Source organism: Theobroma cacao, chromosome 10, assembly GCF_000208745.1.
Source record: "Theobroma cacao cultivar B97-61/B2 chromosome 10, Criollo_cocoa_genome_V2, whole genome shotgun sequence".
Classification (NCBI taxonomy): Eukaryota; Viridiplantae; Streptophyta; class Magnoliopsida; order Malvales; family Malvaceae; genus Theobroma; species Theobroma cacao.
In genome coordinates, this window is record NC_030859.1 from 16149105 (window position 1) to 16176619 (window position 27515).

General features: G+C 32.0%; 1 protein-coding gene across 3 annotated transcripts; it reads right to left on the minus strand.

Moving 5' to 3' along the window:
- On the minus strand, window positions 1-21956 carry LOC18586945 (probable disease resistance protein At4g27220). Of its 3 annotated transcripts, XM_018129695.1 has the most exons (6): window positions 21650-21956; window positions 19264-21175; window positions 17311-18547; window positions 16235-16975; window positions 913-992; window positions 1-319 (listed from the first exon to the last, which is right to left on the minus strand). In XM_018129695.1, the coding sequence occupies exons 2-5, from the start codon at window positions 21162-21164 to the stop codon at window positions 960-962; spliced, it is 3912 nt and encodes a 1303-aa protein (XP_017985184.1). In that variant the 5' UTR covers window positions 21165-21175; window positions 21650-21956; the 3' UTR covers window positions 1-319; window positions 913-959. The 3 variants fall into 3 exon arrangements, 2 of the variants coding, with proteins under 2 accessions (XP_017985184.1, XP_007010617.2); XM_007010555.2 differs by lacking the exons at window positions 1-319; window positions 913-992 and adding an exon at window positions 6127-6394 and having other exon boundaries at window positions 19264-21181; XR_001929939.1 differs by lacking the exons at window positions 16235-16975; window positions 17311-18547; window positions 19264-21175; window positions 21650-21956 and adding an exon at window positions 3565-3672.

Below are 27515 nucleotides of genomic sequence, written 5' to 3' on the forward strand. Positions count from 1 at the left end.
TCTATTATTGAATAAAAAACAGAGCCAAAGTAACTGACAAAGAAACAAAGACAGCAAAACCTAGAAATAAAGACAACATCTAGAGCACAAAGCTCAACCCCAAGAGATATGAACAAGGTACCAAAAAGCCAAAAAAAAATGAGGAACATAACAGAACAACCATAAAAAGGAAGCACAAATCAAATTCAAAATAAAAACAAAGCAAGAAATCCAAGGGAAGCAAGAGAGGGGATCGAACAAATATCACCAGCTAGAATCACAAAATAGTTTGTTGCCATGTGGATAAGAATATATTGTAGAAGAGGCATTACTTGGTACCCTGCAAGTTACAATATTAGTCTAGTTGGGTGTCTAAAGGAAAGTAAGTATATTGATCATAAGACATTTCAAAAATCCAATATCATAATTGACAAATATAAGTTAACAACTAATAAGAAACCAGTGGCAGTCATCATTATCAAGGCAGCTTCTTTAATCACGAATGCAGTCCAAGCTTTATTTTTCTATACATTTGAATCCCAAATGAAAAGATATAAAGTGACGTTGAAATCTAGATTTGTCTTTTGGATACTAACCTTTGTTTAAAAACCATGATTTGAGAAGGAGCATGGGGGTTTGGTGATGGTGTGATCCTAGGAATGGTTTGTTTTATTTAGAAAGCTAAATAAAGCAAACCATTTCTATCTCCATCCAACCTAATTTTTTTTTATATGTAACTACACCTAAAATAAAAAAATAACCAAAAGAAAAATAGAAAAAAAATTTCCATTCGTGCTCAATGTAAGGTGTGTACTTTATTATATAATACTATTTCACAACTATTAACATACAGATTCACCCACTTATATTATAATAAATTAATAATATAGCTAGCATTAGAAGCTCAAGTTGTAGAAAACAAAGAGTAATTACCTTTGGAAGTTCTTTTAAAATAGCTTCCTCTGCAGTAGCCTTAGCTCTTAGAAATGTTGATGGAGATGACAGAGAGGACCCTAAGAAAGAAACTTTAATAAATTTCATGATACTTATATTCACAACATAACTTATTTTCAATTTTCACTTACTATAATTATTTTATACAAAAGAATAAAACGTGCCTTGTGTTGTAAGGTATGGTAAAATGAATTTATGTTATAAGTTAAGATTTTGATTAAGTATTGTTAACAAAGATAACCGTAAATCACACAAGCATAAACAATTTACTTGGTTTAGGGGGACAGTGAACTGATACTAGTATCCTCAGAAGGTATTTATTAAATTTGGAAAACAAGCACAGTAAAGAAATATAGTAGCAACAAACAAATGATCTCCTTGCAATAAAAGAAAAATCCAAATCCTCTATGAGAAATGAATCAATGAATTATAAAGCAAGAAAAAATTAAACTCGGCAACTTAATGCAAAAGTTAAATTATTTTCAACCTAATTAAGCAGAAAAGAAAAGGAAAAAGAATAGAAACATGAATTAAAGAAAATTATTAGAAGCATGTCATAGAACAAAGAGCCAAAATAATTATGGTGAGGGCAAGATGATGAATTTATAAAAAAAAGTACTTGGCTCACTAGGGCAATGAGATGATACTTCATCTTTACAAGGTCTTTGTGCAATTTGGGAAGCAAGCACACTCAAGAAATATAACAACAACAAGCAGATGATCTCTGTGAGAAGAGAATAAATGAATTTGACAAATGTCCTACATTAAGATTTTCACAACATTAATAAAAGTTTATAATTTAAGAAGTGAATTAGTCCAACCAAAAATTGAGCAATTATTTTCCGTTTGTTGATAACAAAAGTTTGATTATGCACATAATGAAATAAGTTATGATCTCCTAAATGTAGTCCAACTTATAGGTGCTTGAATATATATATATATATATTTAAGTCCCCAGTCTTGAATTCTTTTCTTGTTGCTGATAATAAAGGTTTGATTATGTTCAGAATAAAATGGATTTTGATTATAGCATACAAGGCAATAGGGGAACTAAGTGACTGCTGGTATTTGGTGCCTTTAATAAACCTTAGCAAATGATACAAATGATATAATTACGTGGAAAGAAAGATGATAAATTTATGTTAAACAGTAAATACAAGGTCAAGTGAGGCAAATGAGCTGGTACTTGTATCCTTAGAGGGCCTTAAGTTGGTGAAAGCAAGAAACTAATATCTCTTTCAAAATTTGTCAAGAAAAAAGCAACAAGCAAATCTCTTTCCAAACTATTTTCTAGGAGACTGAGAGAAAGTGAACATCCACTTCCAAAGTTAAAGTGGCATAACTAACTTGTGAACTCTAAAAGGTTTTATAAAAGTTGAAATCAACAAAAATGCTTGAAAAGAACGTATAAATTAAAATTGGTGTTGATTGGAAAAATATAAATATTTCACAAGTAAATGCAAACTAGAAAAGTAAGAAAATGCAGTTAACCCAAATTCACCTTGAGGTGGGTCTTTCTCATATTTTGTCTTATTTGATGTGTCAAAAACTCCCTTACATATTTGATATCACTAAGAAAGGGGAAACAATAACAATCAAAGTGCAGAGTAAGGCTAAATAGAAACGACTACCTAAAGTTCAGACAATGGAAAGAATTGTGCTAGAAACTATAGGATTCGCCCACAAAATACCGCATCATTTGCCTATAATGTCAACTTCCAGTAAATTAGAAAAATAGATAAAATCTACATTTCAAGATAGGCATATCCAAATCAAAATAAATCTTGTATAATGCCATTAATTACATCAATAATTAGCATTAAAAAATATTTTCAAGAATTATAGAAAAATTATGTAATTATCATAATTAATGTAATACCAATAACAAAAAATTTGCAAATTATACTTGTAAATCTTTTTAAAATATAATTCAACCTCAATTGCTGACAATTGTTAAGATGGATTGCTTCTGCATACTTCTAGAAACAAAAGGATCAATATTATTCAGATTCCAAGAGATAGAAAACCTTACAACATGAAAAAGCAAAGGCATCAACTAGACTATTATAGCTCCTTTGATTGGTTTTCCACTAAATAGTCATATCAGATTACTATGTATAGCCACTAAGTCAAGTGAAGTAATGATTTTCGAGCAAGAAAATAACCATAAGCACATCTCCTTGCAAAATCCTATATAAAAACTAAAAATTAGCTACATATCATATTAGTTGCAAAATCCACAAGTAAATATATCTAGGCACATTAGCTATAGCCCTTTCATACACCTCCTTAACCCTCTCCTTACTCACGTGGTAGAAAAAGAAAAATAAACCTAGTTGACTTATCATTCCATTATATCTCCATATACATAATAACTTTAGTTCATTTAGACTCTTTGATATTCCATTATATCTCCCTAAAATCAAATTGTTTCTATTTGAATCTTTCCATCTTATGATAGAAATTTATTAAAAAAATAGGATAAAATTAATCTATTAAGGATGTTAAATTAAAAGCTTACATTATTATAAAAATTAAAAAAATAATAGAGAAAAATAAAACAGAATCGAAGAAGTTACACACATATCACTTGAATGGAAGAAGTAATCAAATCTATTGGGGTAATCAAACCTTCAAAATTGAAGAGGAACACAGAACCGAACCTTCAAAATCTGAATACAAAATCTCAAAGGGAAAAACCGTGAAAGGGAATAAAAAAGAGGAAATGGGAAAAAAGAAAAGAAAACTGAAGGATTTTGAAAATAAACTCTGTGGGAAAAAGGAAAAAGAAAATTGATGAATTGGGAAAAAGAGATTTACTTGTCTTAGAAAAATTGAAAGTAGTAAAATTTTAAAAAATTTGGAAGATAGTCTATTTAAGCAACTGGAGAAAGAGAAAGGGTGATTTTCCAAGAAAAAAGCATTGAACGTCAAAGGTCAAGGGCTTTTGTTTTTAATACTATTTCATGGGCCATTGGTTGCTTTTATTTTGTGGGTTTCTCTCCTCTTAATTTATTTTATGTGATTACGTAATGTAATTAAATGTAATGTATTAAGTGTAATATGATGAATTTAGTTACATTAAAATAAATGCAGCTAAAATTATGTAGTAAAAGAGTAAAAATGTTGTAGTGATGGAATTAAATCATAATTCATTCATATAATCTACAAGCTACCATATTAAATCCAAATCAATATCTATGAGTTCTTTTTTCACCCATTTTTGCAACCATCATTTTCCCACAACTGATACTCACAATATGAATAGATTGAACACCAAATGACAAGAAATTTTCATTAACAATCATCACAAATGTATAATACATAAAAGTTCAAATTTTTATCAATTTTCATCATAAGAAAAATCGAGGTTTCACACATCAATATTGACGTAAACTTGTAAGAATTAACATAAAAATTATAAAGATGTAACATACAATATCAAAATATTGACGTAAACTTGAGAGACTTGATGAAACAAGTCAATTATGTCAAATGAATATAACTTTTTGGATAATTAAACATATAAATTTATCTTGTCCAGTTTAAAGTGTATAACAATTTACAAATTTCAATTAATAAACGAATAATAGTAAGGATAAAAATAATTATAGAAAAAATTAGTAGTTGAAAATCTTGACGTAAACTTGTAAGAATTAATGTAAAGATTTATAAAGGGGAATAAGTAATGTCAAAATATTGACACAAACATATGAGATTTAACGTAATAAGATTATATCAAATTTAAATTTATATTCTCAAGTTTAAAGTATTTAACGATTTACAAATTTAAATTAATAATGAATAATAAGAAGGATAAAAATAATTATAGTGAAAATTAGTAGTTGAAAAGTTTTGACGTAAATCTATAAGAATTAACATAAAAAATTATATAGATGGAAAATTCAATGTCAAAATATTGATGTCAACGTGTGAGATTTGATTTAATAAGTCAATTATTTCATATAAACATAGTTTTTTGAAAAATTCAATTTTAAATTTATATTCTCCATTTTAAAGTGTTTAATGGTTTACAAATTTTAATTTATAAGTTAATAATAGTAAGGATAAAAATAATTATAGAAAAAATTAGTTGTTAAAAAATTTAGGCGTAAACCTAAAAGAATTAACATAAAAAATTATAAAAATAAAAAAAGCGATATCAGAATATTGATGTAAACGTGTAAGATTTGACATAATAAGTCAACATAATGTTTTAAAAATTAAATATTTAAAATTATATTCTTGATTTTAAAGTGTTTAGTAGTTTAAAAATTTTAATTTATAAATGAATAATAGTAAAGATAAAAATAATTATAGTGAAAATTAGTAGTTAAAAAAACTTTGACATAAACTTGTAAGAATTATCGTAAAAAATTATAAAAATGAAACAAGAAATGTCAAAATATTGCCGTAAACGTATAAGATTTGACATAACAAATCAATTATGTAGAATAAATATAATTTTTTAGAAAATTAAACATATAAATTTATATTCTCAAGTTTAAAGTATATAACAGTTTGCAAATTTTAATTTATAAACGAAAAATAGTAATTATAAGAAAAATTATAGTGAAAATTAGTAGTTGACAAACTTTAAAGTGAACCTGTAAAAATTAACGTAAAAACTTACAAAGGTGGAATAAGCAATGTCGAAATATTGACATAAACGTGTGAAATTTAATATAACAAATCAATTAAGTGAAATAAACATAATATTTTGAAAAATTAAACATTTAAATTTATATTCTCAAGTTGAAATTGTATAACGGCTGACAAATTTTAATTCATAAATGAATAATAATAAGGATAAAAATAATTATAGAGAAAATTAGTAGTTGAAAAATCTTGAAATAAACTTATAAAAATTAGCATAAAAACTTATAAAGATGAAACAAGCAATGTCAAAATATTAACATAAATGTGTGAGATTTAACATAACAAGTCTATTATGTCACATAAATATTATTTTTTAAAAAATTAAACATTTAAATTTATATTCTTGAGTTTAAAGTGTTTAACGGTTTGTAAATTTTAATTTATAAACAAATAATAATAAGGATAAAAATAATTATAGTGAAAATTAATAGTTAAAAGGCCTTGACGTGAAATAGTAAGACTTACATAAAAAATTATAAAGGTGAAACAAGCAATGTCAAAATATTGACATAAATATGTGAGATTTAACGTAACAAGTCAATTAAGTCAAATAAATACAATTTTTTTAAAAAATAAATATTTAAATTTATGTTTTTGAGTTTGAAGTGTTTAGTTAACAACTTCAACCTACTTGTTTATATTTAAACATGCCTTTGCAAGTTCCATTGAAATCATCTCATGATTCTTCCATGTAAGGTGGTAGCACACCCTCTTGCCCATACCAAAATATATTCTCGGTGTGAACTGTATTTTGAGCAGCAGCAGTCTTTTCAGTGGTGTTCTGCTCCACCAATTCTGGTGTCTTTTTAAAAAATTGATGTAGTGAAATGTAAAACAAAAGTATTAATATCTCATGTAATTATGAGGGCAAAAGGTCATTAATTTATAAGCAGTGAAAAATAGGCACATCATAATTTATAAGCATTTTAGGCCAAATTTATTAAAAGTCATGGAATCATTTACTAAAGGTGATAAAAAGGCCTTTAATGAGAAAAATGTTCAGCTTCTGTGAAGCACACTTGACAAGTATATTTGAAGCACATGCTCTGTTTTCATGATGTTAAAGATGAAGTGGTCCTTAATTTGTCTTGAATGTTAAGATTGTCTTTCTATTAAGAGCGAGAGTGATAATGGGAGAGAAAGCGATGATTCATGAAGGAATTAATGGCAAGTGTTGGCTTGACAACCTTCGCTCTATTTTTGCAGACAAGCTAAGCAAAATACTTTCATGGGCAAAAGGTGCATTTGAGGAGTATGGCCATGTGGTGGACGTGATCATTCCAAGGACAAGCTCATAGAACAAAGCAAGAGCAACGAACATCATTTTCATTAGGTATAAGGAGAAAGTAGAGATGGAAAACACTTTGCAATGAGGGGATCACCAATTGATAGACCGAAAGAGAATTTTGGTCAGGAGAGTTGTTCCATTACCTTTGTCAACCTTCGAAGTCGACATGGGAAAAAGAAAAGTTAATGCTAAAGACAGAAAGTTGGATTGAAAACCCTCAAAGAGGTTGTCAAAAATGTTGCTAAGAATCACAAAGTAAGAGAGCAAAAAGAGAAACGGGTTGAGTTGGAGGCTCAAATGAGAAATAAGAAGGGAAATAGAAGTTGTATAGATGAGGGATAGAAGCTAGAGCAAGGGGTTAAAAAGATTGTGACTATTGCAAAACAAGTGTTAGATGTTATTTTAGAGTCAATCAAGATGACCATTCTTGAGGCTGATATGGATTGGTTGAACCGTAGTATTGTAGGGCACCTTAGAGCAAAGGTGGCTATAAGTTGCATTGAATAGAGGCTGTTTAAGGAGGGCATAATAGCTTAGGTTTAAGTTGTTCTGAATATGTAGGTCACCTTTGGGGAAATGAAAGTGTTACTGGAGTATTACTAGGTTTTATTTTTAACATGGTTTTAGGAGTTGACCCCATACTCTAAGGCCCTAAGAGTGAGGAATATAGAGCTATGGATTAGACTCAGTGAAGTCCCATAACATTTATGGCACCTTAATACATTTAAATTGATTGGTCAATGCTGGGGTGAGTTTTTGGACTTGATAGTAGCATACAAAAGCATGAAAGGTTTGATCATGTTTTTATGATAGTGAAGGTCAATAGTAGTGCAGTTATACCCAATCAGATGTCTCTTGAAGCCAATGGGGAGATTTTTATCATCAATGGGAGGGTTGTGTGGGAATAAAAGTATTACAATGCTCAAATTATCTTTAAAAGAGAAAGATGTTCTGTGTTCGAAAATGGAAACAATGTCCAAAGAGAAGAGCTGCAATGCTTAGGGAGGAGAGATAGCTACAGAGATGAAGGGCCATGATGGTGATAATTGTGCAACATCGGGGAACATAAGAACAAGAATTAAGATAGCAAGAAAGTATAAAGTGTTAGAAGATTTCAAATTAAAGCTAAGCCAAATTAGTGTTGTGTGTAGTGGAAAAAAGGAAGAAGGATGACAACATAAGGTGTCCAAAAATGTGAGAGTTAGTGGTTGATGGGACAGGGCAAGGACATGCTAGAGAAGAAAGAAAGAGAAAAGTTAGAAAAAAAGTTTGACTAAAGATTGGAAAAATGATGTGGATAGTGAACAAGAAGAAGAAATGAAGGAGAATTTGGAAAGAAAAAAGATTAGGTTGAAAGTCTTTCAATTGTAAACGGGCTCATGGTAGTTGAAGTGAAGTTGAGCTCTCAGGAAAAGGTGAGTGACAGTGGCCCCAAAGGATCAATCAATTGGAAAGAAATTATAGAGAAAAGAACCCAAGAAAGGAAGAAAGAGTTGAAGCTGAAATTAGAAATGCAAGCCCAAAGGAAAACTCTAATGAGTCAGGATGGATTAAAACAACAGGCCTTGAAAGTTACAGAAAGACATTGGGACAATTAAAACCAATAAAGGTAGGTAAGGGAAGTGATATGATTGATGCTAAGGACGATAGAAATGAAATTAATGGGAAAGTTGAGCAACAAGTATAGATACATGAGCAGGAAACAACAAGTTCTTGGAGATGAAAATCTATGGCAAAAATTGAAGAGAGGCAGGTAGACAAAATGGTTAATCGGGAGAGAAGTACTCAAGGTGCGAGATCCTCATCATATGTCTTAAGAAAAGAGAGAGGGAAACTAAAGAGATAAAGTTGGAGTCTACCTTTGATAAAGATTCAAATTATGCAAATTAGGGGAAAGTTTAGCTTAAAAAAAGCACTACAGGGTGACATAAGTAAGAGATTTTCACATAAAATTAGAGAGGGATCGAAAAGCTCAAGTAGAGGAAGAGAAAGTTCAAAGAAGAAGAAAGTTAGGAAAGGAAGTAAATTTTGACTTCAAAATTGGAATCATCTAGTACAAGGAGGAAGGTTAAGGACCAATTGGAAAAAGAAACAAAATTTGGAAATTTAGACAATAAGCTGCAGGAAGGGGACTCGGTGTCAAATACAGATATCATAAAGAGGAATGCCCCAATTAGACAAGAAGTGGTATAGACATGGGAGCTTACTAAGGCATTGGGGCTTTTGTTCAAGGAAGAAAAAGAAGAGGTAAGTCGAAAGATTACAGAATTAAAAGTAGCAAACAGAGAGCCAAGCTCTAAGAGCTAATTTAATAAACCCTAATAGGTTTGACTAGTGATTGATGGCTTGTGTGTTATTTTTGGGTCGTTATGAAAATTATTACTTTGAATATTAAGGGACTAGGAAGTAAGAAAAAAAAAAAGAACAACAAAGTAGTTGGTAAAAAACGAAAAATTAGGTGTGTTGTTTTTGTAGGATATAAAATTAGATAGAATTGATAGAAAAATTATTAGAACAGCTTAGGGGTAGAGGAAGTGTTTGAGCATGGTGATGATGGTTGAAGGGGCGTAGGGTGGTCTGATAACTCTGTGGGATAAAAAAGTCTTTTAGATGGATTAACAACTTGAGTCGAGATGGCATTTATTGGTTGTAGGAAAAAGAAAAGATCAAAATTGTAGGTGTGACTTAGGTAACATTTATATGCCAAACATTGATAAGGATAGAAAGACTTTATGTGGTATGCTTAAAAAAGTGATGAGAGAGGTTCAAGTACCATGGTGTCTAATGGGAGATTTTAACATTACCATTAGTGAAAAAGAAAGAATAGGTATGTCAATCAATTTTAGGGTTATGGTGATCTTTAAAGAGTTCATTGACGAAATGGGGTTGATTCATATGCCATTAGTGGGAAGGATGCTTACATATCAAAATTTTAGGGAGGAAGAAGCTTTTAGTATATTAGATGGATTCTCAGTTAATGATGAGTACATTAAAATTTTCACCACACTAGTTCAAAAAAGACTTCTAGCATCCTTGTCTGACCACAACCCTATAATGTTAGAAAAAAGTGATTAAGATTGAGAACTAAAGCCATTTACGTTCTTTAATCACTAGCTCAAGGAAAAGTCTTTTAATGATATGTTCACAAAATCTTGGGAGGAAACTTAGATGAAGGGGGCATAAAAGGGGACTATAGAGTAGACTTGGGAAGTTAAATGAACAATTAAGGATTGGCAACATAATAACCTTGGAAATGCATAACAGAGATTAGAAGCAATTGAAAAAGAGATAGATTAGGCTAAAGAGATGATTAAGAGAGGAAATATGGAGCTAAATTGAAGAAGTGTGGCTGCAATGAAGAAGAGTGAGCTTTGAAAGATTTAAAGAGAAGAAGAAAGAGAGTGGCACTAGAAATTAAGACTGAAATAGTTGTCGGAGAAGGATAAGAATACTAAGTTTTTTCACTCCATAGCATCCTCAAGATCGAGAAAGAATTATATTATTGAAGTTAGAGTAAGGAGTTAAGTGGTTGATGAACTAGTGAAGGTCAAGGAAAAGGTGGCAGAATACTTTGAGTCAATTTACAAAGAAGAGGATGTGGCAAGCGTAAGGAGTTTAGGAGGAGGGTTTAAAACCTTGAGCTATGAGAGTAGAGAAGGTCTTGAGAAGAGGTTCAAGGAAGGTAAGGTATGAGAAGCGATATAGTTATGTGATAGGAGTAAGGCATTACGCTTTGATGGATTTAATTGAAAATTTTTCAAAACATAATGGAATAGCTTATGCAATTTATTGAGAGGGTTTTTTACAAATACAATATAGAAGGGCATTTAATTACATCCTTTATCACATTGATCCCTAAGTGCTTGTCCCTTGAGAGTATAAGGGATTATAGGCCAATTAGCTTGGTAAGAAGTGTATACAAGATCATTGCTCAGGCTTTGGCTAATAGGTTGAAAAAGCTGATGAGTAAGGTAATAGGGAATTAACAATTTGCATTCATAGCTGGAAAGTAGTTGGTTAACTATGTGGTAATTGCGAATGAAGTGATTGATGCTATGAGAAGAGAAGGTAAAAGATGGGTATTTTTAAAATTTGACTTTGAAAAAGCATATGACACTATGAACTAGGATATTTTATATGTTGTTATGAATAAAATGGGTTTTCGAGATAGGTTAGAGCTTGTATATTTATAGCTAGAGTGTCAGTTTTAGTCAATGGGGTCCCCATTAAGCAATTTAAGATAAGGAGAGGACTTAACAAGGATGTTCGCTATCACTGTTTCTTTTTAATAATGTAACAGAAGGATTAAGTGCCATGATGAGTGAGGCGATGAAAATTGGTGTGTGTAAAAGGATTGAGATAAGAAATAGAGTTCTAGTTTTATCACATTTTCAATATGCCAATGATATAGCTATGTGCAAACCTTAGTGGGAGTCGATGATGGTGGCTAGGAGAGTGCTTAGGTGTTTTCAGTTAGTTTCAGGCTTTAAAATTAACTTTTAGAAAAGTTTTATGTTTAATGTAGGGATAGAGGATAGTCTGATTCAGGAACAGGTAGATTAGGATGCAGAGTTGACAAATTTTCGACAAAATACTTAAGTTTATAGTTATGGGGAAGAAGTAACTCTAAATAAATACGAAAGCTAGTAATTGAGAAATTTGAGAGAAGATTAGCAAGGTGGAAAGGTTGAATGCTTTCGAAAAAGGGCCAAGTGACTCTCATTAAGTTAGTGTTAGGAAGCTTACCTAGTTTTTTTATGTCACTTTTTAGGATGCTAGTGAGAGAATGAGACAAGAAATAGAAAAAATTCAAAAGAGATTTTTGTGGGGAGGAATAGTGAAGGAAAGAAAGAATCATTATGTGGATTGGGGATTTATATGCACATACAAGGAGTATAGAGGTTTTTGATGGGTAAACCTTGAATTAAAAAAAAACTACTCTATTCAATAAATGGATTTAGAGATTTGGGTAAGAAAAGGAAAATATGTGGAAACAAATGGTAGTTGAAAGGGAGGAGAGGACCATAACGCTTTGGTTCCTAGCACTAGTAGGTTGAGAAGGAGGTCGATGATGTGGCAAAACTTGAAATGGGTGTGATGGGGAATAGCTGGGTGAAATTAGGTTTTAATTTAAGTGATGGGAAAAGCTTAAATTTCTGTGCCAATGAGTGGATTAAAGATATGGTTTTATAGTTTCATTTTTTAAGGATTTTTGCCTTGTCTAATAAGAAAGTTGGAAAAGTAAAGGAGCTCTGTGACTGGAGAGGAGATGAGTGGTAGTGGAAGATAGACTTAAGGAGAAGTTTATTAGATTGAGAGAAAGATTAGTAGGACAACTTGATGAGTTTATTGGCAAATAACTCAATGGTTAAAGATTATGAGGACAAAATTGTTTGGAAATGAACACCTAACGGTGAATACTCAATCAAATCTTTTTGTAAGGTAATGGTAGAAGAAGTAAAGGTCCATAGTGAGCATTGGAGGAGGTGTAAAACGGGGCAACCCCACTTAAAGTTGAAGTGTTTTGTTAGAGAGTGCTACGAGGTAGAATAGTAGTCAATGCTGAGTTAGTTTAAAAAGAGCTTCTCAAGGAAGAGATGGTTGTGTGTGTAGTGTGTAGAGAGGGTGTGGAGATGGTGGATCATTTTTTCTTAGAGTGCAAGGAAAGTTGAAAATTGTGGAAGGGATGGGGTAGTTTGTGATGAGTGCAATGGGCTGCTAATGCTAGAGCAATGTCTTTTTCCCAACATTGAATGATTTATTAAAAGTTAGGGATTAAAAAATGTGGAGATAGGCTTTCTTTGCCATTGTTTGGACTAGTTGGCTTATGTGTAATGAGATGGTTTTTCAAGGGAAACTTTGGGATGGTAAATAATGCTTAGAATTGATTAAGGTTAAAATGGCCTAGTGGACTAAGGCCACATGGTCGAACGAGAATAGACAGGTTTAGGAGATGGTGAGATGTTTCTTTATAGGTATGATTACAAAGGAAAAAGCACGAGTCAAATTGGATAAGCCCAATGAAAAAACCCTTAAATTCAATGTTGATAAAGTTTCTAGGGGGAACCCAGGAGAATTACCATTAGAGAGGCATTTAAGGATGAGCATAGTGTGGTTAAAATGATGTTCTTTAAGGCATTGGGTGTGGGGAGTGTAAATAAGGATGAAGTTAAGGCAATTAAAGAGGTGTTTCTTTTTTTTAGTGTGTCTAAGTGGGCGGAGAAGTACAAATTGGTGGATGAGAATGACTTTAGCAATGTTGTCATGTGAGTGATCTAGCTAGAGAAAGCACCTTAGAAATTAAAAGGATTGGTTGTTGACATTGAAGGGATCAAGAAACGAGTGAAGGAGTGGTGAGTTAGAAAAATTCCTATGAAATGTAACGAGGTCGGAAATAAACTAGCCAAGAAAGGGCTTAAAAAAGATGAAGAACTCTTAATTTTGCTGCAATATAAAGGAATTTAAGTAGGTGAAGTAATAGGGTATAGGAAGTATGGGCTTAGTCTAACCTTGTCCTCTTTTATCTCTTGTTCAATTAAGAGTTTTGATTTATTTTTTTCATGTTCAATGCTTTATGAAAGGTGGTGGAAAGTTGTGCCTAAATTGGAAGAGTTTTGATTGGTTTTAAGGTCAGTATGGGTGATGACTCAATCCTTACTAGATTTGGAATTTTTATGTGGGTTTCGAGTGTTGGGAGTTTGTGTGGTTCATTTTTTTATCTCTTCATATGGTTGGTTTTGAGTTTGTATTTGGGGGTTTTGGTTTTCTGGGTCTAGGTGGAAGGGATGGGGATGTTTTGTTTTTAGATTTCTTATGTGTTTTTTACCATTGGATGGGCCGGACTCATAGGAATTTTGATTAGGTTTTTCTTTCTGGAAAAGTTGGGCTTGAATTTTCTTTTTTCTTTCAAATTTTTTGGGTGTTTTTATTATTTTTTCATTTTAAGGTGCTGATGTTTATTGCGGAGTCATAAACTCAAGCTTTTTAAGGGAGGTTTTCTTGCCATTTTTCCTTGTGTTTTTACTATTGATCTATGGTTTGGGTTAGGATCTTAGGAATGTATGTTAAGTTCTCCTTTTTGGAAGGTTTGGAAATGGGATTGAATCATTTTTTTTTCTTTGAGAAATCCTAAGTGCTTTTGCTGCTTCATGTGGTTTATGTTACTTATGTTTCGTGCAAGGTCAAAGCCTTAAGTGTTCTAAAGGAGGCTTTCCTGATTTTTTTGTGCATGTCATTAAAAAGTGAAAAAAATTAAAAATAAAACACAAGAAAAACAACAAGAAAAAAAGATAGCAAAAATAAAAAAAAAAGAAAAAATATATATATATATAAAAAAAGAAAAGATAATTTTTATCTTTATTTCTTTGCTTCATGTATTGGTGAGGGGCATGGGATTACTTTAGTCTAGTGCTCTTTTGAACTTTTTCTGTGGATGGGTCTATCGGGTTAAATGTTTAAGGAGGTTAAGTGTTGTGGAGGTGTTTTACTAATAGGGAAGGGAGTAGGAGTGGTAGTGGTTTCTCAAGGGAGGCAATGGGTTAAAGGTTAGTTGTTGTTGGTTTTGTTTCGCTTTAGAGGGTGAGGACGATGATTTAGGGGTGGTTGTGTTGGGGGAAGGGATGGTTTGCAAGGATGAGTGATGATTCCTTAGGGAGTGTTCTTCAAGCAATGTTTGGTTCTAAGGTGTTGTTGTTGTTCGTTTTGTTTCTGAATGAAAGCTTGGTGGAGCGTCTCAAGGTGTTGCTTTTCTTGGCTCCTCTCTATGTTGATCAGAGGTCTTTTTAAAGTTGCCTTTGTCTTAGATCTGGCTTTTGCCACTGGTGATTGTGTGGTGGGTGGTTTGCTTCCTGATTGCAGCTTTAAGGTTGGTAATGTCACTAATTTTGAGGATTTAACAAATGGACCTTTATGCTTTTTTTTTTTTTTTGCATTTGGTTGAATGATAGGAGCCTCCCTATTTCTGACAATTCTTAGACATCTTGTTGGGATGTCTGTCAGAACAATTTTGTGCCTAGGTTCTTGTTTGCTCTTTGTTTCTCTTCGTTATTTGCATTGGATCAAGTTTTTTAAAGATCTTTGTTGCAATTAGGGGTGTGCAAATAGTTATTTCGGTTAATTTGATTTTGGATATCTAATAACTGAACTAACTGAACTCATATTTAAAAATTACCGAAACTGAACCAAACTATACAAATAATCAAACTAACCAAAAACAAACTAATTCGGTTAGTTCCGTTCGGTTTCCAAAAACCGAACTTCACAAAAAAAATTTTGTTTGTATATATTTATTTATGCTGTATTTTTTTAATAAATCAATACTACAAAAATATTAAGAATGATAATAAAAAATTATAATAAATAAGATGAATATTCATATAATTAAAGAGAAACTAAATGGGAGAAGAGATTAGGTTTAGGATTTATTTTTCATGCAAAATCCCTATAATGCCCTTACTTAAGTTCAGTTAGTTCGGTTAGAAATTTTCTTAACTAAAATCGAACCGAATTAATTTTAACAACCAAACTATCCAAAGAACCGAACTAACCGAACCGAAAAAATCGAACTCATTTCTATTCGGTTCGATTATTCGGTTCAATTTACATTTGCTCACCCCTAGTTGCAAACATTGGCCAAGTGTAGTTTGTCTTGTTTAGGGTGCAGGTTTAGGTGCTTTCTTTGATGGCCTGCCTAGTTGTTGTTAAGAATAACACTTGCACTTGTATGGTATTTTGTAAGGCATATATGTTAACAGCCTACTACAATATATCTTTTAGTAAGTGTGCATGATGCTTATCACTTGTCTTCCTTCTTAATCTTTTTTGCTTCGTTGTACTTGTATTTTGAGAATATGTTAGCTGTTTCCCTTCATGATATATGTGTAGTCTTGCATGTGTTAAGACAGCTTTAAGCTAAACACTTGTTTTAGATATGTTTACAAGTGTAAGCTTTGTTTGCTATGTATATAAACAAATAATTAAGATGAATGCAATATATGAAAGAGAAAACTCTCATAGCTTTCCTTCTTCTTTGGTTGTTATCTTAAAGCCTCTGTTTTGTATGCTTAAACTAGAGGCTATCACAGTAGCCTTGCTGAATGCCTTGATTTTGCTTAAACTAGAGGCTGTTACAGTAGCCTTGTTGTAATTAAGATGAATGTAAAAGACTTGGTATGACATAATGACAATGGATGAATAAATTTTTAATTTTTTAAAAAAAGGGTGATATTCTAGACCAATGTTTTGGTTGCAATGTATTACTCAATCATTTAAGTAAAGACTTTGAAGATTACGTCTTATAATATCATTAAAAGACTCCCTAGAGCTACATAGAATTAAGGTTTTCAAGGTGTATACCTCTGCTTTGGCGTGCACAGAATACTCTGAATCAATGAAGAAACATGTAGTCATCTTGGGACATTTTGTTACCATCAAACATTTCAAATCCGGTAATACGAAATGATATCCACTTGGACAAAAGTCAAAGAGGCTTGGCTGTTCTTGAAGTGATAATTCTTCTAACTGGTCAAACTTTATCTCCTTTTTAATTATCACTTCTGCTTCATCTTCTAATTCAAATACTTGCTCCAATTCATAGTTCCTTTCAACTATTAACTTTTCAAGTTTTGGAAGACAACGAACAGATCCAAGAGGAAATAGACTTTTCAATTTTTTGCAAAATCCAACAGAAATTGTGGTCAAATTAGGAAAGCTCATAGGTTGGAGATCAGCATTTGATGATGAACAAACTTGATCCTCAGCAATGATTCGGTCCAATTTATCACATTGTTGTATATTTAAACAGACCAACTGTGATAAACCTCGAGCAGTCGTAGGTGAAAATATATAACTTAGCCTTTTGCAATCAATCACATTCAGAGTTGTAAGGTTTTCGAGGGTTACAACTTGAGGGACATCCTTCCATATAAGCCGCACTTCACATAAATCCTCCAGGTGCAATACATTTAAACTTGAGAATGAATACTCACCTTGAACCTGAAATACCTCTTCATGATTCCCAACTGCTAGATAGTCTTGACTGCAATTGGTTGAGATACACAATTGACTACTATTTCCTAACTTAGAAAGAGATAATTCCTGCAAATACAAATACCACTAAAATGTCATTAAATACTTTCGTTTTCTATTACATTGGGATTACTTGAGCAAATTTTACTCAATTTCATACTTTTAGATGCCAATTCACAAAAATTCCTACATTTTTAACAGTAGCACTTATGTTTCAAAATTTAAATAAAAAATTTTCATCAAATTGTTTGAAAGAGGAAAACAATGGCGTAGGCCATTGCTTTTACATTTTTAGTTAAGAGAAAATAGTGGGTGCAAACCTAACTACAGAAGGTGTTTATTAGATGGCATAAACAATTGAATTTAAACCATAAAAAAAAAAGACAAATGATAAAAAGAAATACCTTGATCTGATCCTGGACAATGAAGCATGTCAACTGGGGACAATTTTCCACGGATAACTCCTGCAATGCCAGCAACTTGAGTAGAATGTTATTTCCATCCCTTTCTTTTGCGGGGCTGAACACTTGTTTTAATTGTGCCAAATCTTTTAAGCAAAGCACTTCTAGTCGTGGAAGACATTCAGACACGAAGGTCGGAAACACATATCTTAATCTTGGACAATTAGATATGTCAAGAGTTCTCAATTTTGGCCAACACAGAGGATGGAGGTGCGTGTTTGATACTATTTCATTGTTATCAGTTTCTGCTTCTGTGATGATATGCTCCAGCTCACTGCAATCGTGTATATGGAGTTCTTCTAGATGCACCAAACTTTGAGCAATGGTAGCAGGAAAGAGAGATGCCAGTTTATCGCAAGACGCTATTCTGATAACCTCCAGACTTTGGAGTTTAACAAGATGAGGAGGTCCTTTCCATATGTGCTTCAATTCTGGTAATGAATCTAACTCCAAATTAGTTAAACTTGATAGCATTGACGTCTGATTTTCTTCATTGGCATGAAGAAGCCCATTTATTTGGAATACCACTTCCAACCCTGCACAATCTTCAACACTCACTTCTTTTATATTTGGCAGGTCCGGAATTGCAACGATGAGATTATTGCATTCCAATATAGTCAATATTTCTAACTTCTGCAAGAACCCATTCGGAAACCGACCATGGCACAACTCTTTCAAGCAAATCATGTTGGTCAAAGTTAATATCACCAAATTGCAGAATGCAGCAGCAGAGTGTGGCCCTTGCTCTTGTGTTGTATCAATCAAGTATTCCAAATCCTTGCAATCTCTAATATTGAAAGAAGTTAATTCATTCAGTCCCCCTTGATCTGCACTTGGGACAATATTTTTGTAATCCATGACGTTATCAAGAGTAAGCTCTTCCACATTCCAAAACAACTTCTTGAATGCATTCAATGAGAATCCACTGATTGCCAAGATTCTTCTTGAGGTCAAATACCCAACAGAATTAGTTTCATACACATTATAAACATCTTCTGCTACCAAGTTTACAATTATAATGAAGCTTTGTAATCTAGGGAAAGCAAAACTCTTTGGAATACGTCTAGAAGAAACCGTCAGTGTTAGCGAGGTCAAGTGGGGTGATGAACACAGCTTTAATAAGCTAATGACTCGCCTTTGTATATACGGATAAAGGTGTAGCTCTTCTAGTCGCTCCAACCTGACATTAAACAAAAATATAGGCTAATTAAGAAACCAGAAGCAACTAATAACAAGTGAAGTGAATAATACAAATAGATATATAATGAAGTAAATTCCCATGAGAAGAAAAGTTATGAAAATATGATATACAATATGAATATTTAGTTGTACTATCAATGATATAACCAAGTTATAAAACATACAAATAATAAAAATCATTAATAACCCTACCTAGCAAATCACTTAAGACAAAAGATTGAAAACCAAAATATAGAAAAAAGAAATATGAACATGAATATGCTTCAATGTCTTATGATTATACTTTAATGATAATGATTTACAATATAAAGTTACTAAACATTGCAATTGTTTTTACAACAATTAAAGAAATAAACTCCATGTAATTGCCTCACCTTTGAAGGCTCAAACAGAGTAGGCTAAAGCATGAGATCAAACCGTGAGAATAAGATAAAAAAAAAAAAAAACCTTGGGTGACTAAAATTTCTTGGCTAAGGGGGCACCTATTTGGTTTGAGATCTACGTGAACTAATTTCTTTCCATCAATTAGAAAAAGTGGATTTAGTAAGGCATCCAGATAAAGAATGTGGGAATTTTGAGGGAAGAATAAAAAATGGGTAGATTTGCATAAAATATAATAGTAGGAAAATTAATAAGATTAATAATAAATAATATTTAAAATTAAGATTATAATTAAGAGTCACATCTACTACTCACCTTGGTTGCAAATTTCGGGGAATCAAAACTGGTGAATAGTTCCATATAACTAGCAATCTTAGAGTAGTCAATTCCCATAATTCGGGTAGCTTATTGATATCAGAATAACGAATAACAAGAATTTCAAGTTCTTTCAAATTTCCCAATGCAGAAGCATTCTCCAAATGACAACCTTCCAAGTGTAGAGTTCGAAGGTTTGTTAAGAATTGAAGTTCTTCTAATGATAAGAAGACCCTTCTAAGAACTAAAACGTTGAGGACTTTCAATTCTTTGAAAAACATACTGGGAACTCTTGTTAAACCCTCGTTATCGTTGTCATAATCACAATCTAACAAGAGAGTTTTGAGATTTGGAAACTCCAATTTGTCAGGAAAAATATTTATTTTACTCAATGAGATTGCTGTGTAGCATCTACTCTTAGGCCATTCCTTTAACCCACTTGTCACCATGAATGCGTTTTCCCCTTCTGACGTCATCCAATGAACAAAATCACGAACCACATCATGCATTTTCACAAGCCTTTCATCATTAGCTTTCAACAACAAACCTGACTTTTGGAGGTTTGTTATTGTTACATGCATTTCCCTCCTTGCATCTTCAATTAAGTTAACACCATCGAAAATTCCTTGTCCAATTCCATAAACAATTAATTCCTCGATTCTAATCTCATGATCTTCTGGAAAAAGCGAACACAATAGCAAACATGAACGACTGCTATCTGTTTTTAAATAATCATAACTAATCTTAAGACTACTATAAATACCTCCGCAAACATCTTGATTCTCTATATGCCTAGAGTCTTTCAATCGCTGATATACTACTTTCCACCCCTCTAGAGTTTCATCTTTCAAAGCTCTTCCCACAGTAACAATTGCAAGAGGCAAACCCTTACATTCTTCGGCAACCTTCTTGGCTACATCATTCAAGGGGGAAGAGACATCTTTTAGCCCAGCATTATCTTTGAATAAAGCCCATGCTTCATGTTCAAATAAGACGTTGAGCTGAACGTCCTTTTGACAGTTCATTCGAGTGCAAACTTGTTGAAGACGCGTGGTTAGAAAAATTTTACAACCGTTGTGATCATCACCGAATGGAATTCCTATAGCCTTCAAGTCAAGTTCTTCCCAAACATCATCAAGGATTATAAGGATTTTCTTCACGTCTTTTATTCTCAACCACAATTGTTCTGCTTTTCCTTCTATAGTCTTCTTTTCAAAAACTAAATCTAGGAAGTCTGCAATTTTGTCTTGAATATTGTGGACATTTGGAGCTTGGGACACGGTAACAATCACAACTTTATCAAAAAGTTGTTTGGCTTGCTTTCCCACTTCTTTTGCCAAAGTGGTTTTACCCACTCCTCCCATCCCATATAGTCCAATCATGTTCACATCACCCTTTTTCAAAGCATCCATGATCTCTTTTAAAGCAGAATTAGAAGATTCAGAAGACATGAAATCCTTAGATGGAATGAACTCTAAACCTGGAAGAATAGCTCGGTGACCTACTCGTTGAAAATTACAAGTCTTTGAGAGTTGAGAGATACAAAGTGTCTTCTTCGCTACTCTTTTACTTAAGCGGTATCGCCAACCCCAACTAGGACACCAACTAAAACACTTATTACGTTCTAGTTCAGCTTCCAAATTCTGAGCTTCTCCCAATGCTTTCTCTGTTCTTGTTAGCCAGTCCTCAACGTCTTTCTCAATTACCTCAGTTTGCCTTATAGCCTCATCGACATCATTTTTCACCCTATGCCTTTTCAATTCAAGTTCGTTTCGACGATTCTTGAAATCTTCAACAATTTTGCCAAAATGGAAAAAGTAACTGAGATAAGGTGATGCGTATTCAGTTGCCAGGTTCCCAATGGTACCGGCAGTAGCAGCAGCAACAAATTCAGCAGCCATTCTTTGATGATCTAAGGCTTAAAAACAACTTCAATGAGTATAAAGTACTTTTACATAGAGACAAAAGCAATTACCAAATGTTTGCAAAGTACTTTACTTTCAGAGTAATACCTCACTGATAATATGTGAATTACAAGAGAATAAATTGTCGATCGACTAACTTGAAAATGGAAAATGCTTTCCTAGTAATGTGTATATTACTTAGAAATATATCATCATTCATGTTAATGTAAAAGCATGGCATTGTCATTCTATAAATTACTTACTCAAAGTTTAAATATCTATTTATTTCAATTTTTTTCCTAATTACTACAACTTTTATTTAACCATCGTTGCCAAGGGCTGAGAAAGAAGTGAAGTAAAAATTAAGTAATTTTATTTGCCAACTGAGAGAAATCAAGAAGTCAATTGCATACGTGATAAGAGAAAATGAGCATATAAAAATATTATATATGAAGAATATAATATGTTTTATTGAAGCTTACCTCAATTCAGATGGATCTTTATTCTAAAGCTGCACGGATTTACCTCATCAACTCCAAAGGTCGGGAAACCAATATTAAGGAAAGGAAAAGGAGCTAGCAGGGATCAAACAAGAGTAATTTAAGAGAACAATTTTTTTTTTTTTGGAGTTGAACAACAGAGATGCTTTCCTTCTTTGAGTTAAGAGAAAAATGGGAAAAGCAAGGAAATAAAATGGAATAGTAGCTTCTGTTGAGTTAAAAGAGGAACAAAGGCAAAAATCAAAGTCGGCCCATGTGAGTAGGTATAGGAAAATATAGGCAACTTGGGTCAAAGTCGTCCCATGTGAGTTTCCCACTATTTTCTTTTTTTTTATTTTTTTTTTTGAGAGCTAAGAAATTGATTATATTGCTGTATCAAAGGAAAGGGATAAGTAGTTTCCCCACTAATTAATAAACAAATATTATTCTTCTGGATAAAAGACAAGGGACCAAACATCATTTATTTCATGGAGCTTCACTTGTTTCTTCTGGATAAAAGACTTTTTTTTTTGGAAAGACATATTTTGTATGTTCATTCTCCATGAGATACAATCATGCTGCAACAAGTCTTTTATTAAGGATTGGACGAAGACTTATGACAGCAAAGTACAACTCTCAGATGAATCGAAAGAGGTCAAAGGAAAGCCCGAGCAGTAACATAGATATTTTCTTCTTTCTGTCTTCCTTGGAGTTAAAAGAAAAGGAAAATGAAGATAAATCCTTCTTGTTTTGGAAACTCTTGGAAAGAGGGTACGGGGATGTATAGAACAGACCACCTTCTACTTGAATACTTTTGTAATACCTGTGTAACGTAGTAAAATGATCCAATCCCTTTTTATAATATTTTTGTAAGCATTACTTGCTCAAATTTTCTTTTACTAATGAGTAATTATATAGTTTTAAATGCTTTTTGTTAAATTGCTCCCATGACGAGATCTTATAGGTTGGAGTAGCAATCAAACTCTTGGTATATCAATAAATCACTTAGAACCTTCACAGAATAAAAATCTGCCTAGTTTTTAATTTTTCGTGCCTTGATTCCTACATAATATACTTGCACAACTTCTTCACTAAGGATTTAAAATACGAAAATAAAGATTAGAAATAGATGGATTTCACCCTTATTTTTCTACTTATTGTACATATAAAATACAGTAAACGGTGCAATAGAGAGTAATATAACATTAATTGGTAAATTATTCAAAACAAGGGATCCCTTTACCTGACAACTCATTAAGCAAGCACCTTCACCAGTGAAAAGCACATATATTCAACCTACTGTTTTTTTAAGTAAATAATAAAGGTTAGCACAAATAAACCAACCAAACTTGATTAAGACTAAGCAAACAAAGAAATAAATGAAAATGGAAAATAGCCTTTGTTTTACCTATGTCTAGTTGACAGCATGAACCTACTAGATTATGTTTAAACATTCCTTTGCAATTTCCCCTTCCGTAATATGGTAGTTCATACACCATCTGCCAATTCCAAATTATGGACTTGGTGTGAACTACATATTTAGTGGCAAACCCTTCGGTGGCATCTTCCTCAATCAGTTGCAGTGTCTTTTGAAACAATAGAAGTAGTGAAATGTAAAATAAAAGTATTATTGTCTCATGTTATGAGGGCAAAGGAAGAGATAGGAATATTATAATTTGTAAGCATTTTAAACCAAATTCATTAAAGGAGATAAAATCATTCACTAAAGGTTAATATTGCTCAATCATTTAAGTAATTTAAGTAAAGACTTTTGTTTTATAACGTCATAGTGAAATTCTTTGAATCAATAAAGAAAGTGTTGGGATGAGCCCTACAACCAATTGAGATTGGTTAAAACTTGGTTTCAATCATGTAATGATATCACTCATATTGAATGAATAGATGTTTTCCTTTATCAATAAGACATTAATTATAATGAGTTATAAGTCTAATTAGATGAAGTCCATGAGATTAATATGCCTTGCAAATGAACTATAATAGGTTACATTATGAGATCCTTATGCATCAAAGCATAATCTCAAAATGTTCTTGGTCAATATATCATTGAGACTGGGCATCAAAGATGCTTAAAGACTAGCACATTCTATGTTCCTTATTTTGGAAGTAAGCATCGATCTCATAAATTGAAGTATAGAGATACTTGGAACTAGTATGTAGGTGTTTGCTTAGGAGAGCAAGTTCACTAAACATGACCCGCCATGGGAAGTGCATTTGGTAATACACTTTACTGTCTATGCAACACTTCTCACGTGTCAGTTGTGTAAATTCTCCCTAAACTTGAAACACTAGGTTGTCTTATATGTGGAGTGATACACTTTAATTCCATTCATATGAGTGCCTAACTAAGGATGCCTAACAGGATGCTTTTAGGTGTAGTATGAAGCATGTGAAGGCAAATGAGTGGTCAAGATTCGAATAATCATTTCAAGTGTTTTAGAAGACATATGCCATCAGTTCTTGGTTAACATTAGCTTATTAAAGTCCTTGGTGAAGATGACTTGGAAATTACAAAAAAGGTTTCATAAGTCTTTATACAGCTAATGCTATAATTACAGGAACGAATATGGAGGTCAATAAGAGTAGACATTATACCAAGCTCTTATCATTTCTGGGATTTATGATGAGTAAAATCAATTACATTTATAGACTGTACACTAAAAGTTTGTCAAAGAACCCTTTGACACTCCTAACAATTGGGTGGCCATGATGCATTACTAGATGTCAATTTTGATTTATGGAATTGATTATAAATTAATTGATTGAAATTTATATTAATCAATTAAGTCATTAATCAATTCTATTATCAACATGTTGGGAACCTAATGGGTCACACACAATAATTGCATTTGAATTAAATTGGGAGAGTGATGACTTAAGTTAGACTTATATCACATGCTAGGTAATTGACTTCTATAAACTCAATTAAAAAGAGTTTAATTGAGCTTTGGGCATAATATATAAATAGTTATAATTATAATGCCGAAATTTCAATAATATAAAGGAAATTATTTTAATTTAATTGCCTTTGGGCTTAATTAAAATAGTTTAAATAAGTCTGGGCCTATATTGTAATGTGTTATAATTTGATGGCCTTATTGTAAAATCAAAGTTAATTTTAACCTAGCTATATAAATCACATTTAACTATTTTTCCACAGATGAAGGTAAAGAGTTGTCAGAAAAGAAAAGAAAGGGATTTTTTCCTTTTGTGCCATCACTTACTTTGTAAAGAAACAAAATGTTTTTGAAGAAAATTTTCAAGTGTATGATTCGACCATCTTTGTAAGCAGTGGAAAGGACAAACGTTGTCCCCTTTTGCTAGCACAAAAGTATAGTTAAAATCTCCCTCTTTTGTTGAAAGGTTCAAGTAAAATCATGTGTACTACTTTTACAAGTCAAGAGCTTGATTGGCTAGGGTTCTTATTTCTTATGGTGTTGTGGGTTGCATTAAGGAGATTGTTATTCCAATAAAAAGAACGTTGCCAAGGTTAGCTCCTGATTTGATGATTTTATTTGTCATTTTATGTATTAAAATATTACCATGGTGATCCATGGGTGGAGGTATATTTTGTTTTTAAAATTTTAATTTTCTTTCTGTTACGTATTTTCAAGCATGCCATCCATAGCCAAACCCAACTGTGGTATTAGAGCTATCCATGGTTTGATTTGAATGCATTAAGGTATCGAACAATTATTGATGCCTTGTTTGTAATGGTTATGAGGTGTACGAGTTTTATAGGAAACAAAGAAGTAAGTTTTAAAATTTACAATGTATTCAAGTTATTTTGATATCTGGGCATATTTTAGGGCAGATTTTATTGTTAATTTTTAAATCTTACTTCTCGCCATACTAATCTTATTTTAATATCAAATTTCTAAAGATTAGTTAGAGCATAAGATGCACAAATTAATTCTACAATTAAAGTGGTAATCTGATGACATTGTTTTGTGTTATATATGGGAGAATTCAATTTTACCCAGCTTTTGTAAAGGTCTAATTTTCAACTTTTAAATAAATCTTAAGTGCCTTATAAAATGTTGAAATATTAAGGGATCAATACACATTGGAAATGTTCCAAGATTATGTGTGGTTGACGGTGGAGGTAAAGTTACCAAAATGTGGCTGAAATAACTATTGTTTGCAGTAGTGACAATCGCGGTTTTGTTCAGCTTGGCAACCAAGAAAGGCTTATATTTGTGTAATTAGTTGCACCAATTAACTGAAAATTTTTTAATGGAAAGGTTCTATAGATTATCCAAATTGTTGCCAATAATTTTAAAGATGTAAATCCCTAGAATTAAACTTTCATAAAACTGAGTTGGTGGAGTCAAAACCGTTGCTGCCTCTACAGCAGTAAGCCATAGTTTTTGAATTTTTTGATAGTTAAAAACGTTTCCTAAAATCCTATAAAATTACTATGGAGTTATTCCATAAGTTGTCCATTGAGAAAATTTTTATTAGGAATTAAATTCCTAAGTTTAAGTCACAAAGAATTTCAAAAGGACTCAAAAACTAATTCTACCACTTATAGATAATGGTCTCCATTTTTGAATTTTTTGAATGGCCAAATCACCTCCTAAAATCCTGAAAATTTATTTGGAATAGTTACATGAGTTATCTATCAAGATAAATTTTATTATAAATTAAATTCCTAATTTTAAGTTACAAAGAATTTCAAAAGGACTCAAAAGTCGATTATGCCACCTATAAATAGTGGTCATGGTTTTTGAATGGCCAAATTACCTCCTAAAATCCTGAAAATTTATTTTGGAATAGTTCCATGAGTTATCTATTAGGATAAATTTTATTTTAAATGAAATTCTTAAGTTTAAGTTTCAAAGAATTTCAAAAGGACTCAAAAACTGATTTTGCCACCTGTAGCTAATTTTAATCTAGCTACATAAATCACATTTAACTATTTTTCCATATATGAAGAAAAAGAGTTATCGAAAAAGAAAAGAAAGGGGTTTTCTCCTTGTGTGCCGTTACCTACTTTGTGAAGAAAAAAATTGTTTTTGAAGCAAGTTTTCAAGTGTGTGATTTAGTCATCCTTGTAAGAAGTGAAAAAGGACAAATGTTGTCCTCTTTTGCTAGCACAAAAGCATAGTTAAAATCTCACTCCTTTGCTAAAAGGTTGAAGGGAAATCGTATTACTACTGTTAGAGGCCAAGAGCTTGATTGACTAAGGTTTTTGCTTCTTGTAGTGTTCACAGGTTGCATTGAGGAGATTTCTAGTCCAATTAGAAGAACGTTGCCAAGGTTAGCTTTTGATTTTATGATTTTATATGTCATTCTATGTGTTAAAATATCACCATGGTGATCCATGAGTGGAGATATGTTTTGGTTTTAATGTTTTAATTTTCTTTTCGCTGTGTATTTTTTAATATGCCATCCATAACCAAACCCAACAAAAAGCTATAATTGTCTTGGAACTTTCTCATATTGTCAAATACATATCTCAAAGCAAATAATTTAAAAAATGATTAGTTTATAAATAAGAAATCTTAGTATGTAGATTAAAGGAATAACAAAAGAGAAAAAAACACTAAAATAAGATGCAAGGGTAAACATACTAGTCAAAACATGTTTAATTTACATACTAAACTAATAAAATTACTCAAATATGATTACAGATAACAGTTGGATTTGCATAATCTTTTTCTTTTATCAATGTTTGAAGATTTAGAAAAAAAAGAGGCTCAGTAATTTTCAATATTTATGGATTTTGGAAAGACAATATTCATAAAAAAAAACTTGAGTAAAAGCAATGTTGTAGTGCAATTCTCTATATTCCAATTAGTTTTCGCACTTATTTAATATAATAAAAGTATGTTGTCAAAATAAATGT

Excerpts from the sequence above, each read along its gene's own strand:
- LOC18586945 (XM_007010555.2), bottom strand. The coding sequence starts at position 21,164 with ATGGCTGCTGAATTTGTTGCTGCTGCTACTGCCGGTACCATTGGGAAC. Across the intron at positions 18,548-19,263 it reads CCCCGAAATTTGCAACCAAG|GTTGGAGCGACTAGAAGAGC; the intron begins GTGAGTAGTAGA and ends GTTTAATGTCAG. Across the intron at positions 16,976-17,310 it reads TTGTCCAGGATCAGATCAAG|GAATTATCTCTTTCTAAGTT; the intron begins GTATTTCTTTTT and ends TTGTATTTGCAG.